Source organism: Ascaphus truei, chromosome 6, assembly GCF_040206685.1.
Source record: "Ascaphus truei isolate aAscTru1 chromosome 6, aAscTru1.hap1, whole genome shotgun sequence".
NCBI classification, from domain to species: domain Eukaryota; kingdom Metazoa; phylum Chordata; class Amphibia; order Anura; family Ascaphidae; genus Ascaphus; species Ascaphus truei.
The window spans coordinates 59572284-59585799 of NC_134488.1; the positions used below are offsets into that span (position 1 = coordinate 59572284).

The window sequence follows — 13516 nt, forward strand, 5'->3', positions numbered from 1 at the left end:
GCCATAGAGTGATGTGTGGGAGGAGGCCGAGGATGAGGGAGGCCTGGGTAATTTAGGGGCTGTCGTATCGTGACCTACCTCTCTCAACCTCTTACTGCCTCCCCAAAAGGTTCTGCCCTCAATAGCTGCCCCTTCCATTTCAAGTTCCCTGCAGATACTTCAAGTGGCAGTCAGCGGCATGATGGGTGAACAAAAGAGGTTGGGTAGTGCAGTGTCCGCAGCAGGGAGGATCGCCCGGTCAGCCAAGGTGCCTTCCTTCCCCCTGTGTATGAGCGATCAAGGCTGCTGGTGAAACTTGGTGAAGGAGGTGATCAACATGGAGCAGACTGGCACCAAGAACTGTTGGGATCCCTCCCAAACGCTTTGCCCCCTGTCTGGTGTCTGCGAGATTTTGGAGGAAGAGAGGCTTGCCAGGCCAGGTGCAAGTGGTGTGGCAAGCACAGCCCCTGATGTCCAGGTGCGGGCTGGTGTGGAGGAGCATCTGCCAGAGGGCAGCATGAGTGAAGAGGCCCACTCATGGAGTGGGGAAGAGCAAGGCCACAGCAGCCCACGTGGGAGAAGTCTCATCAAGCACCAAGATGCAGATCGAGGCAGTCCCCAGGAGTTAAGGGGTCCCACTTGGCCCCAGGAAGTGGCTGGTACCAGCAGGCCGACTGTGGGTGGTCCCATCAGGCTCAAGGGGCAGCAATGGGCCCCAGAGCTGGGAGGGGCCAGTAGTCCCCATAAAGCAAATGGCCCCAGTGGACCATGGGCAGGGAGAGGCCCAAGCAGTTTACAATGCATAAAGTGCCTGGGGAGGGAAGGGGCCAGGCACGAAGTTTGGCATGAGACCCCTCCCCTGGGTTCGGGTGATATTCCCCTCCCCCTTATGAGGGAGCAGTACAGTGCAAGCAGGGCCCCCAAGGCTAGAGATTGTCTGGGGCAGCAGCTGAAACGGTGAAGGAGGACCGAAGGCATGACGGGGGTCCAAGAAGGTTATTGGCGTGGTATGGTGGGGCAGACCAACTGCTGGTTGAGGCCAGTTGGACAGCGGAACCAGTGTTGGCTGGTGGCCAGTCTGCTAGGTCCAGGTACAAGGTGGAAGCAAGGTTAGCAGATGTGTTATTTTGAAGGTGCGGGTCAGGCTTAATGTTCCAGCAGAAGGGGGGGGAGGCATTCGTCATCTTAGCATGCGTGGTAAGCTAGAAGACTCCCCATAGTTGTTTGGCTTATTAAAGAACTTGGACACTATTTGGAAAGCATATAAGGTGTATGGTGGGGTCGCTTCGTGGAAGTACCACAAAGGTTTTAGCGCGTGCATGGCTGTTAGAACGCATGGGAGATGGAACTTGAAGGACATGTTCCAGCAGGAGGGGGATTGCCCTGACTAGAAACATAGGCAGCCCGATTGCAGAGCAATCAGTAGCCGGGGTTGGGTATTGAACCGTTGCCGGTGCATCAGCAGGGGCCAGTGTAGCTGGTAGGGTAGGTCCAGGAGATGGGATGGTAGGAGGAGATGGAAGAAGGAACAGAGGGCACAACGGATTTTTACAAAAGAAAACTCATTTATTGAGCCTACACACAATGTTTCGACCGTGAAGGTCTTTCTCAAGTGACAATGGCTTAAACAAAATATATCCTATCAACATTTATATAGTGCCCCAAAGGAGAGACATCACCAGTGGTTCTGGTATCAGGGGAATGGTGGTGTCAGATAGTAGCTTTATGGAGGGTTACTTATGTCTGAGATCGCTGGGGTATCATTTACCGCAGGCCACTAAAGACAAAATTTGGACAGCTGAATATGTGAAGATATGGACATTATTTCCGGGGTATAAGGACTAGTTGGAGAAGGTGGGTAGGACAGAAGATAGTAAAGAGGAGAAGAGAAAATAAGCCGGTACCCAAGACTTTTGGGAACTGGTTGGAGATGTTCGACATCTTTGCATGGGTAGAAGACTCCCCATAGTTGCTTGGACACTATTTGGGAAGCGAATAAGTTGTATGGTGGGGTCGCTTGGTGGAAGTACCACAAAGGTTTAAGCACATGCATGGCAGTTAGAAAGCATGGGAGATGGGACTTGATGGACATGGACTTATGGTTGTCAAAGATGATGCTGCAGCGTCCATCCCACTTTCAAGGACTGGCCGGCAATTGGGGCAGTCGGTCGAATTTTGGGAGGGAGTGTGTTGGGTAAATGTAATTCTGGTGCGTCATTTCACTTCAAGCATTAATGCTTGCTTGCAGAGGTGAAGGGCACAATGCATCTTGATGCTTTAGGAAGGGGAAGAGTAGTAAAATTGGCATTGCATGGAAGGAGTCTGCTCAGAAGGGGGACAACTCCAGTGAGGGTGGACGAGATGGCTTGTTAGCTTGACCGATATCTGGATAAGACAGGGAGCAGGAGAGCAGGCAGAGAGAGGCCACGAATATTCGGAATCTGCATGTGCGGGGTTTTGAGCTGGGACAGATGTAGTCGTGGAATTAATGAACGCGATCTATTGCAATGTGGCTCAGTTGATGGTAACATTTCCAGAGACGGCCCCCCTTCCATATGGGTGTCAGCTAGCAAAGGGGAAGGACCTTCCGGTCTGAAGGAGGGATGGCGAAGGGAGAAACAGATAGGCGACGGGCAGCAAAGGGGCCCTTCTTGCCTGCCAAGGGGTAGGCAATAAACTGTATTGTTGCTGGCAGGGAGGTCAGGACCATGACTGTCCGGGCCCAGGACAGTAGTTCCAGCTGTCCACCCTGTTGGCGACCCTGACAGTGGTCAAAGTGGCTTAAATAATAGTGGTACTGTGCCTGATTTAATAAAGAATTACATTTAATTGACACATCGGCAAAGATCTCAAGAAATATGTCATCAATATTTATACTGTAAGTAGAAATTAATGGGGCATTCTAAAATAAATCAATTTTTCTTTAAAAAAGTGAGTGGAATTCTACATTTCTCAATGAAAAAGTATTGGTACTCTGGGTGCGAGAAAAAAATAGTGTTGCTGTGGGTGCAAAAATGAAAAAATAAGGCATGTTATATAGTGCCGGGCGTGTGCTGCGCCGTGCGCGCGCGGATTTTTAGTTGGCTGACGTCAGTCAGCCTTTCTATAGAAGGGCCGCGCGCGCACGGCAGGGAGAGGGGAACCGACAGACAGCGGCAAAGATGAAGAAATTAATCTTTTCGCGCCGCTGCCTGCGCTCAAATGTATGTATATGTGTGTATGTATGCATGCGTGGATGTGTGTTTGTATGGATGTGAGTGAGTGTGTGCGTGCGTGCGTGCGTGCGTGTGTAAATAATTGCAGAAGTTAAAAAAAAATATTTATTAAAGTATTTTTTTCTTTAAAAAATCTATCTAGGACTTACATTCACTCACACAACCCATGCACACACATATACTCACACATACACACACATACACATATACACACAACCTGCGGCTCCCGGCACTATATACAGGAAAAGCATGCGGCACGTGCACGCGCGTTCGTATAGGAACGCGCGGCCACACGGCCGCATCCTGTATATAACAGCCCTAATCGTGCTTTGGGTAAAGAAATTGGGATACTCTCAGTGTGCTAATAAAAAATAGTTTTGGTATTTTGGATATGCAAATGTAGTAGTGGTACTCCTATAGTACTATTCCATTTCAATCCACTGATCCTATCTTTTGATTTGCCATGGTACAGTAGCTAATTTACTTAGTGAGTGGAAAAATATAATGGATGGACTAATTAAACTGCTTTTTATCATGATTCATCATGATTCACAGGAATGCCTGTTATACAGATGTAGCACGCTTTATTTTACCTGCTGGTATTGCAGAATGTCACAGAATATCTCACCATAACTCACCAGCGGGAGCAATAACCTTTACTATATCTGTACTATTCTGAACTCAATACCTACCAAGAATAAACCGTGTAAAGGTTTGTTTATTCCTGCGTGTATTTCTAGGCTATTCGTCACGGAGTACTCTTAAAGCATCAGCCGCTAATTCAGACAACTTTCCAGTGGCACTTACCAAGGACACATCAAAACATACAACACATATGCCTCTGTTCATCAATGCAGGAATCCGTTCAAGAAATCAAAGGCATGTTTTCAGGTGAGTGAACATAGCATTAGAAATTAGAGAAGGAGAATTTATCAAAAATCGCTTCAGAAGCTTATTTTTGAATTTTTTTTAAAATTGAAAATGTGTGGATGTTTTTACAGTATGACGATACTTGTCTTGGATAAGGAAGCGGACACGCAGGGTTAAGGTAGGGGTACACCCAGAGCCAGGGAACAGAGTGCTGTTAGAGTTAACATAGTTGGGATGCAGGCAAATGGATAGAGTCCCGCTCCTGTCCCTTATATACAAATATTGTCTGACTCCTTCAGTGTATAATATCTGGTTGTTTGGGTTAGGAGGATCCAGACAATGTGTGTATAGCCATACCCACCACCAGTGTTTTAATTGTATATATTTTATGCCATTAATTTATTATTATTTGGTTAAAAAAATTATTTTTCATTTTTTGCATATGAATGTTTTATCTGTTTGGATTATACATTGTCCTACCCATCTGTGCCTCCCAAGAGTGCTCTACCAGGGATTCTTTCCCGGGTGTTACTTTGTAATATCTGGACCTTGTATATATGTCTATCAAGGATTTTTGGAGCATGTGGGAGGAACTTAGGGCAGAGAAACATTTGTTCTCACTTCTTGGTGATGTACTGTAGACTCTGCTTCTAAAACAATGGGTGGAGCACTGGAGCTATATATACCCTTCTATCTCCCTATGGAGACATCACTGGTCACAAGACATCATACATCACATGATAGAGAAAGAGTGATCCCACTCGGTTAACCTACTATATTAAGACCATTAACCTCTTACACTATTTAGTATTCCCCAGAGGGGGCTACACATGTCTAAAATAAAATTATTTTTAGAATCAGAACCAAAACACAGCTGAAAGTTCCCACCTTCAATAAAAATTGAAACAAAATGATTTGAATTTTTCTGGGAAAACCTGTTACTTTTTATAAGTTGATTAAAAACCCCACAATATTTCTGCTCTTGTAAGATGTAACTGTTTGTAATGTGAATGATGATCTTATGTAGAATCCTCTAATTTAGGGCTCGAAACATCCTTAAGCAACAGTAAAAATCTTGTGACGCTGTCTAAATGAAGCTAATTCCTCTTAATGTTACAGGCTTATTTTTGAGAAGCAGGCCAGTGAACTTGTCCATCTGGAACAGCAGCTGGTGACGGAGGAAATTAACAGGATCTGGGACTTTTATGAGTCATATAAAGTCGATGCAAAAGGACATTTTAAAGAAAATCTGCCAAGGCTTGTTCACTGTAACCAGGATAAACATAAACCGGATGTTATACAGCATAGTCCAGTAAAGGTGACTTCATAAAATGAGTAATTTTTATGCACTGTAACATAATAAAACAAGTGTCTATGTATTTGTGTGTGTGTGTGTGTGTGTGTGTGTGTGTGTGTGTGTTTGTGTGTGTGTATATGTATGTGTGTATATATATATATATATATATATATATATATATATATATATATATATATATATATATAAAAAGAAAATTAAAAAAGCACCCAATTCTAGTGCATTACTGTATAAAAAATGGATTTAATGTTCCAAAAAACTCAATGGTTAAACTCACAAACAATGAAGATAAAAAGCATGTATGAGATCAATACTCATGCTCCGATTTGTCTGCAAGAAGCTTCTCCTCTGCTCAGCTGCTCAGCAGACCAGTGTGGGTATATCCGGTTGATATGTCTCAGTCCACCCCTGATGAAGTCAGCAAGTCTGAGGTAACGCGTAGGGTTAATGTGCTGTGGATGACCTAGTGTTTGTTGAGCAAGTTGCTGCCACCTCACTCAAAGACTGCTACCATCTGCGGTCCTTTCCCTTCCGGCTCCTCCCTTCCCCCTTGCTTGGAACCAGGGACATCTGGTTTGTGTTCCCCGCGGGAAGAATTTGAGAAACCACTGGTGCCGAGAGTTCCTGCTGGACGGAGACTCACGAGGACCACACTGGTCTGCGGAGCAGTTAAGCAGAGGAGAAGCTTCTTGCTGACAAATCGGAGCATGAGTATTGATCTCATACATGCTTTTTATCTTCATTGTTTGTGAGTTTAACCATTGAGTTTTTTGGAACATTAAATCCATTTTTTATACAGTAATGCACTAGGATTGGGCACATTTTTTCTTTTCTTTTTCTATACAGGTTGAATGGGGAGGTCGTTGGGCCCTATCAGACGGCTGTCTGTTTCCTGTTTCAGTGTTTTTGATTTGCTGTGTTGGACTTCATTTTTTGGACTCACAAGGATATTATGTTTTAAGAATTTTCATTTTTTTGTTTATATATTTTTTTATTAGTATTTAATACATTTTTTGGGTTAAATAGGCATCCACAGCACTATTTTTAATTGGTTTATATTATTTAATTTGGCTACTCATGCTGGGACATACATGTGTGATATTTAGTGGATTATGTATGGCTCATTAACACATTGGTGTAGATCCACTTAGATTTTATTGTTCATTACTGACTGGGCGTTGCCAGCAGCAGTCACCCAAGCGCAGTCTTTTTTGTGTGTATATATATATATATATATATATATATATATATATATATATATATACTGTGTGTGTGTGTGTGTGTGTGTGTGTGTGTGTGTGTGTGTGTGTGTGTGTGTGTGTGTGTGTGTGTGTGTGTGTGTGTGTGTGTGTGTGTGTGTGTGTGTGTGTGTGTGTGTGTATATATATATATATATATATATATATATATATATATATATATATATATATATAGATATAGATGAAACAAGGCAGCAGGCACTCTGTAAACAGTGAAATACTGATGCTTATCCCATATGCGATATTGAAACAGCAGGTATTACCAGATCTTCATCCGGAAAGAAGAGACAGCACACAGCCAAGTTGAAATTACAATATATTGAGGTAACAAAAATCAAGGCACTACATCCGACGTTTCGGTCAGCTACATGTGACCTTCCTCAGGGATGTGCATTGAAAGAGTGCCAGTGAACAAACATATATACCCAAACCAATCAACATAATCAAACTCACCCGTGTGTATACCAATTGCAAACATGCAAAATCAAACAGGTGGCGTTGGTGACACGCAATCAATACGTGGAGTGCACCGCCATCTTGGAGCATCATCTTTACTGATGCACACATGCAGGCGCTGTGACTCATCTTTGCTTGCATCCGCGCCAACCTACGGCGCCGTCGTGTGACGTCACACTGTGCGCCGTGTTTGCGCATGCGCAATGCAGACCGAGGACTCATATAGCCTATACATGTAAACACATAGTAGTGTATGCGCAGCAGCGACGCTCACAGGTACCTGGGTGTACTGCATAGTACAAACTACAAAAATGCTGCACTGTGCCTGCCCATTATGTCTGTAGGCAAATCATTTGTCTCTATAGACCTGTAAAATCATGACCCCATACATCAGGGCCCATCAAAGAACCTGGGCAAATAAAGATTAAAGATAATAAGGCATGTGTACGAGATATGCGTGTCACCAAACATCACCAACATACAAACATCTAATACCACCCACTGTGACATGAAAATAGTGATGGGAGTATAATCAAGACAAAGCCATGGAGACAAAATGTATACAAATCAACTGTATGTCCAATTATAGTCAAAAAGACTACATTAAGGTCAAAGATAGACCCATTATTTTAGCCAGAGCCTCGCTATGTCACCCACTTTCACCGTATGTGGACTTTTTCTTGCAGCCATTGGTTGCTCACATGTCATCATACGTAAAAGATACCACAGATTTTATAACACATATTAGCTGTTTGAATTTTGACCCCACGGAATGTTTGCTTGTCACACTTGATGTGGCAAGTCTCTATACCAATATCCCACATCAAGATGGCCTTGAGGCTGGTCGGAGCAAGCTTATCCTGATCCTTAATAAAAACTGCTTCAAATTCGAAAATAACTTTTACCTTCAACTCAGCGGTACGGCCATCGGTTCGCACATGGCGCCATCGTACGCCAACCTGTACATGGACATTTATGAACAGACGCACCTTCTAAACGATGCCCCATATGCGCAATACATTAGGTACACCCAGGTACCTGTGAGCGTCACTGCTGCGCATACACTACTATGTGTTTACATGTATAGGCTATATGAGTCATCGGTCCGCATTGCGCATGCGCGAACACGGCGCACAGTGTGACGTCACGCGACGGCGCCGTAGGTTGCAGTCCCCATTAGTTGTAGGTACATTTCCTTGTTGAAGCTGAAGTAGTTGTGTGTGAGGATGTATTCTATCAGTTTGGTAATTACATCAGCGCTGTATTTCTGATCCAGGGGAGATGTTGTAAGGAAATCCCAAACCTCCCATTCTTGCATTCCGGCAACCACCAAACCTCAAACAGAAATTAGTCAGCAGAAAACTTCACAACGATTTTAAAGACATGGATAATGGCACAAAACCGTGCAGCAACAAACGCTGCAAACCCTGCAAACATATTTGCCAAGATCCCACAGCCAGTCACAACCATAGAGCATTCAATGTTAAAGGATCATACAGCTGCTCATCCAGGAATATAGTATATATGATTCAGTGCAACAAATGTGACCAAGGTTGCTACATTGGGGAAACCAGCCAAAAACTACAAGGAAGAATGAATATGCACAGACACTCTATACTCCATCACGAAGAAGGAAGATACTGCTCACCTGTGGGACATCACTTCTCACAACCAGATCATTCCATAAATGATTTAAAAATCAAAATCCTCAATGGAATGTTTAAAAGCACCCAAGAACGGAAAACATTTGAACTCAGAATGATAAGACTCTTTGACACCAAAACCAAAGGACTTAATGCGGACATGGGTTTTCTCACACCCTATCAAAATTGTTTGTAATTATCCTGCTTGCCTCTATTCTTATCCACACTTTTTCTCCCCCCCCCCCCCCCCCCAGCATCCCTCCCCCTCCCCACCTTTCTTTGACACTGTCCCCTGGCTTCAAACACTTTTAACACCCTACCTTATCTACAGAAAATATCTGTTGGTTTTTTTTTTTCCCTCTCTCTACACTGTTTTAGCCATTGAATCCTTTGTATATCAGTATTGCTTGACCTGAAGAAGAGAGGATAACTCTCGAAAGCTTGTCCTATGACATAAATTGTTAGTCTAATAAAAAAGGTATCACCTAATACTGAAGAACTCTGACACCATTTTCATAATTTTGGCTCTGTACGCCACCACAATGGATTTGAAATGAAACAACTGAGATGCAATAGAAGTGCAGACTTTCAGCTTTAATTCAAGGTGTTGAACAAAAATATCGTATGAAACGTTTAGGAATTGCAACCATTTTCATGCACGGTCCCCTTATTTCAGGGGCTCAAATGAAATTGGACAAATTAACACAATCATAAATAAAATGTTCATTTTTAATACCTTGTCGAGAATCCTTTGCAGACAATGACTGCTTGAAGAAGTGATGATCGATGGGAAGCGCAAAACATGTGGAAACAAAAAATATATATCTAATAGTGCAATATAATTAATTATAAGTGAAATAAGTCTTCTTTAGGTCTATGACTATTAGCCTATCATGACTCCTGATGAAACCGAGAAAGGTGAAACGCGTAGAGTGACGTTGAGAGAGGATTCACAGCTGTCTCGCCGACCGGAACTGCCCAGACCCGCTGACGTCACATCCGGATCTGCTGGAACGCAGCCGTGAGACGCACGCCGAGCAGGGGAGAAGCAAACAGCTAAACCGGAGGCGAGATCCAATTGTGTATCTAAATGCCTAATAACTACTGAAACCATGTGAGTGTATTGTCATCCACTTACCATTTCAATACAGTTTTTATACAGTCTGCACTATGTCTGGTTGTCTGTGCTTAACCATTTAAGGAATCCACACTTATACCATTGCTGAAGCTGGGTAACCTGTCCTCAAAATTGAAGAGGCAACATCTAAAGATATCGTTACGTGTACAGATCGATTCTCACTTTTGTGAGTTTAATAGTCATAGACCTAAAGAAGACTTATTTCACTTATAATTAACTATATTGCACTATTAGATATATATTTTTTGTTTCCACATGTTTTGCACTTCCCATCGATCATCACTTCCTCACCTACCTGGGATTTAGAGAGCAATCCTGCCTTGGGTCACAGCTGCATCAAAAGTTTGTTTGTATCACCACATTTATATTCACTTTGGTTATAAATTGTTACTATTGTGTTAACATATTTTTTAATTATAAATAGAGTGCCACTATTGATATATATTTTCTTTACACTTGAATGACTGCTTGAAGTCTGTAACGCATGGACATCACCAAACGCTGGGTTTCCTCCTTTGTGATCCTTTGCCAGGCCTTTACTGCAGCTGTCTTCAGTTGTTTGTTCGTGGGTCTTTCTGCCTTAAGTTTTGTCTTCAGCAAGTGAAATGCATGCTCAATCGAGTTGAGATCAGGTGATTGACTCGGCCATTGCAGAATATTCAACTTCTTTGCCTTAAAAAACTCCTGGGTTGCTTTCGCAGTACGTTTTGGGTCATTGTCCACCTGTAAAGTGAAGTGCTGTCAATCAACTTCACTGAATTTGGCTGAATCTGAGCAGACAATATATCCCTATACACTTCAGAATTCATCCGGCTGCTTCTGTCTTCTGTCACATCATCAATAAACACTAGTGACCCAGTGCCATTGTAAGCCATGCATGCCCATGCCATCACACTGCCTCCACCGTGTTTTACAGATGATGTGGTATGCTTTGAATCATGAGCCATTCCAAGCCTTCTCCATACTTTTTTCTTCCCATCATTCTGGTACAGGTTGATCTTAGTTTCATCTGTTCAAAGAATGCTGTTCCAGAACTGGGCTGGCTTTTTAGATATTGTTTGGCAAAGTCTAATCTGGCCTTTCTATTCTTGAGGCTTATGAATAGTTTGCACCTTGTGGTGATCCCTCTGTATTTTCTCTTGTGAAGTCTTCTCTTTATGGTAGACTTGGATAATGATATGCCTACATCCTGGAGAGTGTTCTTCACTTGGCTGGATGTTGTGAAGGGTTTTTTCTTTACCATGGAAAGGCTCCTACGATCATCCAGAACTGTGGTCTTCCGTGGACGTCCAGGCCTTTTTGTGTTGCAGAGCTCACCAATGTGTTCTTTTTTTTCTCAGAATGTACCAAACTGTTCATTTGGCCACTCCTAATATTCCTGCTATCTCTCTCTCTCTCTCTGATGGATTTTCTTTTTTTTTTGCAGCCTAAGGATGCCCTGTTTCACTTGCATTGAGAGCTCCTTTGACCGCATGTTGTGGGTTCACAGCAACAGCTTCCAAATGCGAATGCCACACCTGGAATCCACTCCAGACCTTTTATCTGCTTAATTGATGATGAAATAACGAAGGAATAGCCCACACCTGTCCATGAAATAGCTTTTGAGTCAATTGTCCAATTACTTTTGGTCGCTTGAAAAAGAGGGGGATACATATTAAAGAGATGTCATTCATAAACCCTTCATCCAATTTGGATGTGAATACCCTCAAATTAAAGCTGATAGACTGCACTTTAAGCCCATATTCATTATTTAACTGTAACTTGAATTTATTTTGGTACACAGCCGAAATAACAAAACTTGTATCAGTGTCCAATTATTTCCGGACCTAACTGTATACACATACATATATGTATACATACACAGGCAGCTGCAGGCTTCACTGTTCCCTTAGTTGTGTATGTGCATGGGTGTGTTGTTGACACTGCTGCATGTGCTGTAAATGCAGGAAACAGCCAGCTAACACAGGATGCACCTGTCTTATTTGCAGAGGCTGGAAAGTAGCCAGGATCTGGAACATGAATGGATGAGACTTTTAGAGGAGCTAGCTGATGTTCACAGAAATGCTCACCATGCATTGCATCAAAAGCATCAGGAAGAAGTCAAAAGTGTGGAGCTGAACCCAGACACTGCCATACCTGAAAACCATTTAGGCACTTTGCAAGTGATTAAAGATGCCTTAGTGCAACTTGCTATGGATATGCAAAAAGCCTATGAGCATCCCTGTTATGATTGCACCCGAGAGGTGCATGTGAGTAGACAACATCATACTGTATATTTTGAGAAGAAAATATGAAACTTTTGCTGTAGTACGTATTTTACAGCTGTGGTTAGCACGTCTTCTAAATCATAAAATCAGTACGGGTCAGCAAATGAGCACAAATCTGCATAATATTTCCATTCTCTACATCTTAATGCTTTTGCTATCAGAGGGGCAATGCGTTATAGCCCTTCCCCTCCCCAGGCTCCCCCTATCCCACCCCCCACCCCCCGGCAGCAAAAGGTTGCATTTTTAGTTTTAAACTTACCATAGATATTTTTGGTGCAAGGAAACAAATGGGAAAATGGGAGATGTATGAAAATGTGTCAAAGACTCAAATTAATGATATGACATGTTAAAGGTGTTTTATGAGGGTAGACATGTAGCTAAAAGTATGTTACGTTGTATGTTATCCTAATAATTTCTGTATTGGGCAGGATATGTCTTCAGTGGAGGCTAAAGTATTTACAGAGGAGAAAGACTCTCAGCGTGGACTTCTGAGAACTATAGCTGCCAAGTTTGTAAGACAAGAGTTACTGACTCAGATCCATATGTACAGGATACTGGATACCTACAATAAGCATCAGGTAAATACAATCTATGGATTTTAAAGTGCAATCCCCCTTAGCTCACTATCACTAGCATTTTGTAAACAATGTATCAATGTTATTGGCATCCTCAAACAAATGTAAACATTCTTCAAGCAAATGTAACCCTCCCTGCCCGGCTCCTGGGCTGTTTACATCGGTGCGCAGTATTTGGCTACTCGGAATAGTTTACCTGACGTGAGGGTGCTGAATTCAGGCGGCTGGGCGATGAGAAAGCAAGGGTGAAAATGACGGGTGCCAGGAACGTTTGTAGAACAACTCGGTCTTTATTCAGATCCCCAGGCACTGGGAAATTTCATACTCACTCGACATAGTTGTACGTTGCTTTACATACTCTTGGTTACTCATTTACATGGTGCTTCCCTAAGTGCCAACTCTTAACACTCAAAGGGAGGTGTATGTAGTTGGCTGTGTTACTTATATTGGACCAGGCCCCCCTTCGGAGTAACGTCATTATACCCGATCTATTTTTGGCCCTAACTGGGATCTTGGCTGATTCAGTGCAGGTAACAACTATACCCAATTCCTGATTGTGAACTGCTACTTCCCTACTGGTTGGTGAGAATATATTGGATCCGCTGATCCGCTGACACCCAGAAGCCCTCTGCTTTTAGCTCGCTGTGGCATGTCTGTTTCCCCCTCTTTGATACCTATGCATTTCCGTTGGCCATCTAATTGTATGATATTAGGGTACTGTCCCTATCTGTATTATAATAAACAAGGATGGCCTGATACCTCCTAAAACTTCATGAACATTATCACTATCTACATTCCC

At 42.8% G+C, this 13516-nt stretch overlaps 1 protein-coding gene across 5 annotated transcripts in view; it reads left to right on the plus strand.

Annotated features, from left to right (window-relative positions):
• Positions 1-13516, plus strand: part of LOC142497073 (uncharacterized) — a 101872-nt gene that overhangs the window by 58257 nt on the left and 30099 nt on the right. For 4 of the 5 annotated variants that reach the window (XM_075604373.1, XM_075604375.1, XM_075604374.1 and 1 more), the window contains 4 exons: positions 3935-4085; positions 5184-5382; positions 11864-12124; positions 12571-12720. In XM_075604373.1, the coding sequence (XP_075460488.1) occupies positions 3935-4085; positions 5184-5382; positions 11864-12124; positions 12571-12720 (761 nt within the window). The remainder of the gene's footprint in view (positions 1-3934; positions 4086-5183; positions 5383-11863; positions 12125-12570; positions 12721-13516) is intronic. The other variant, XM_075604376.1, reaches the window with a different exon arrangement.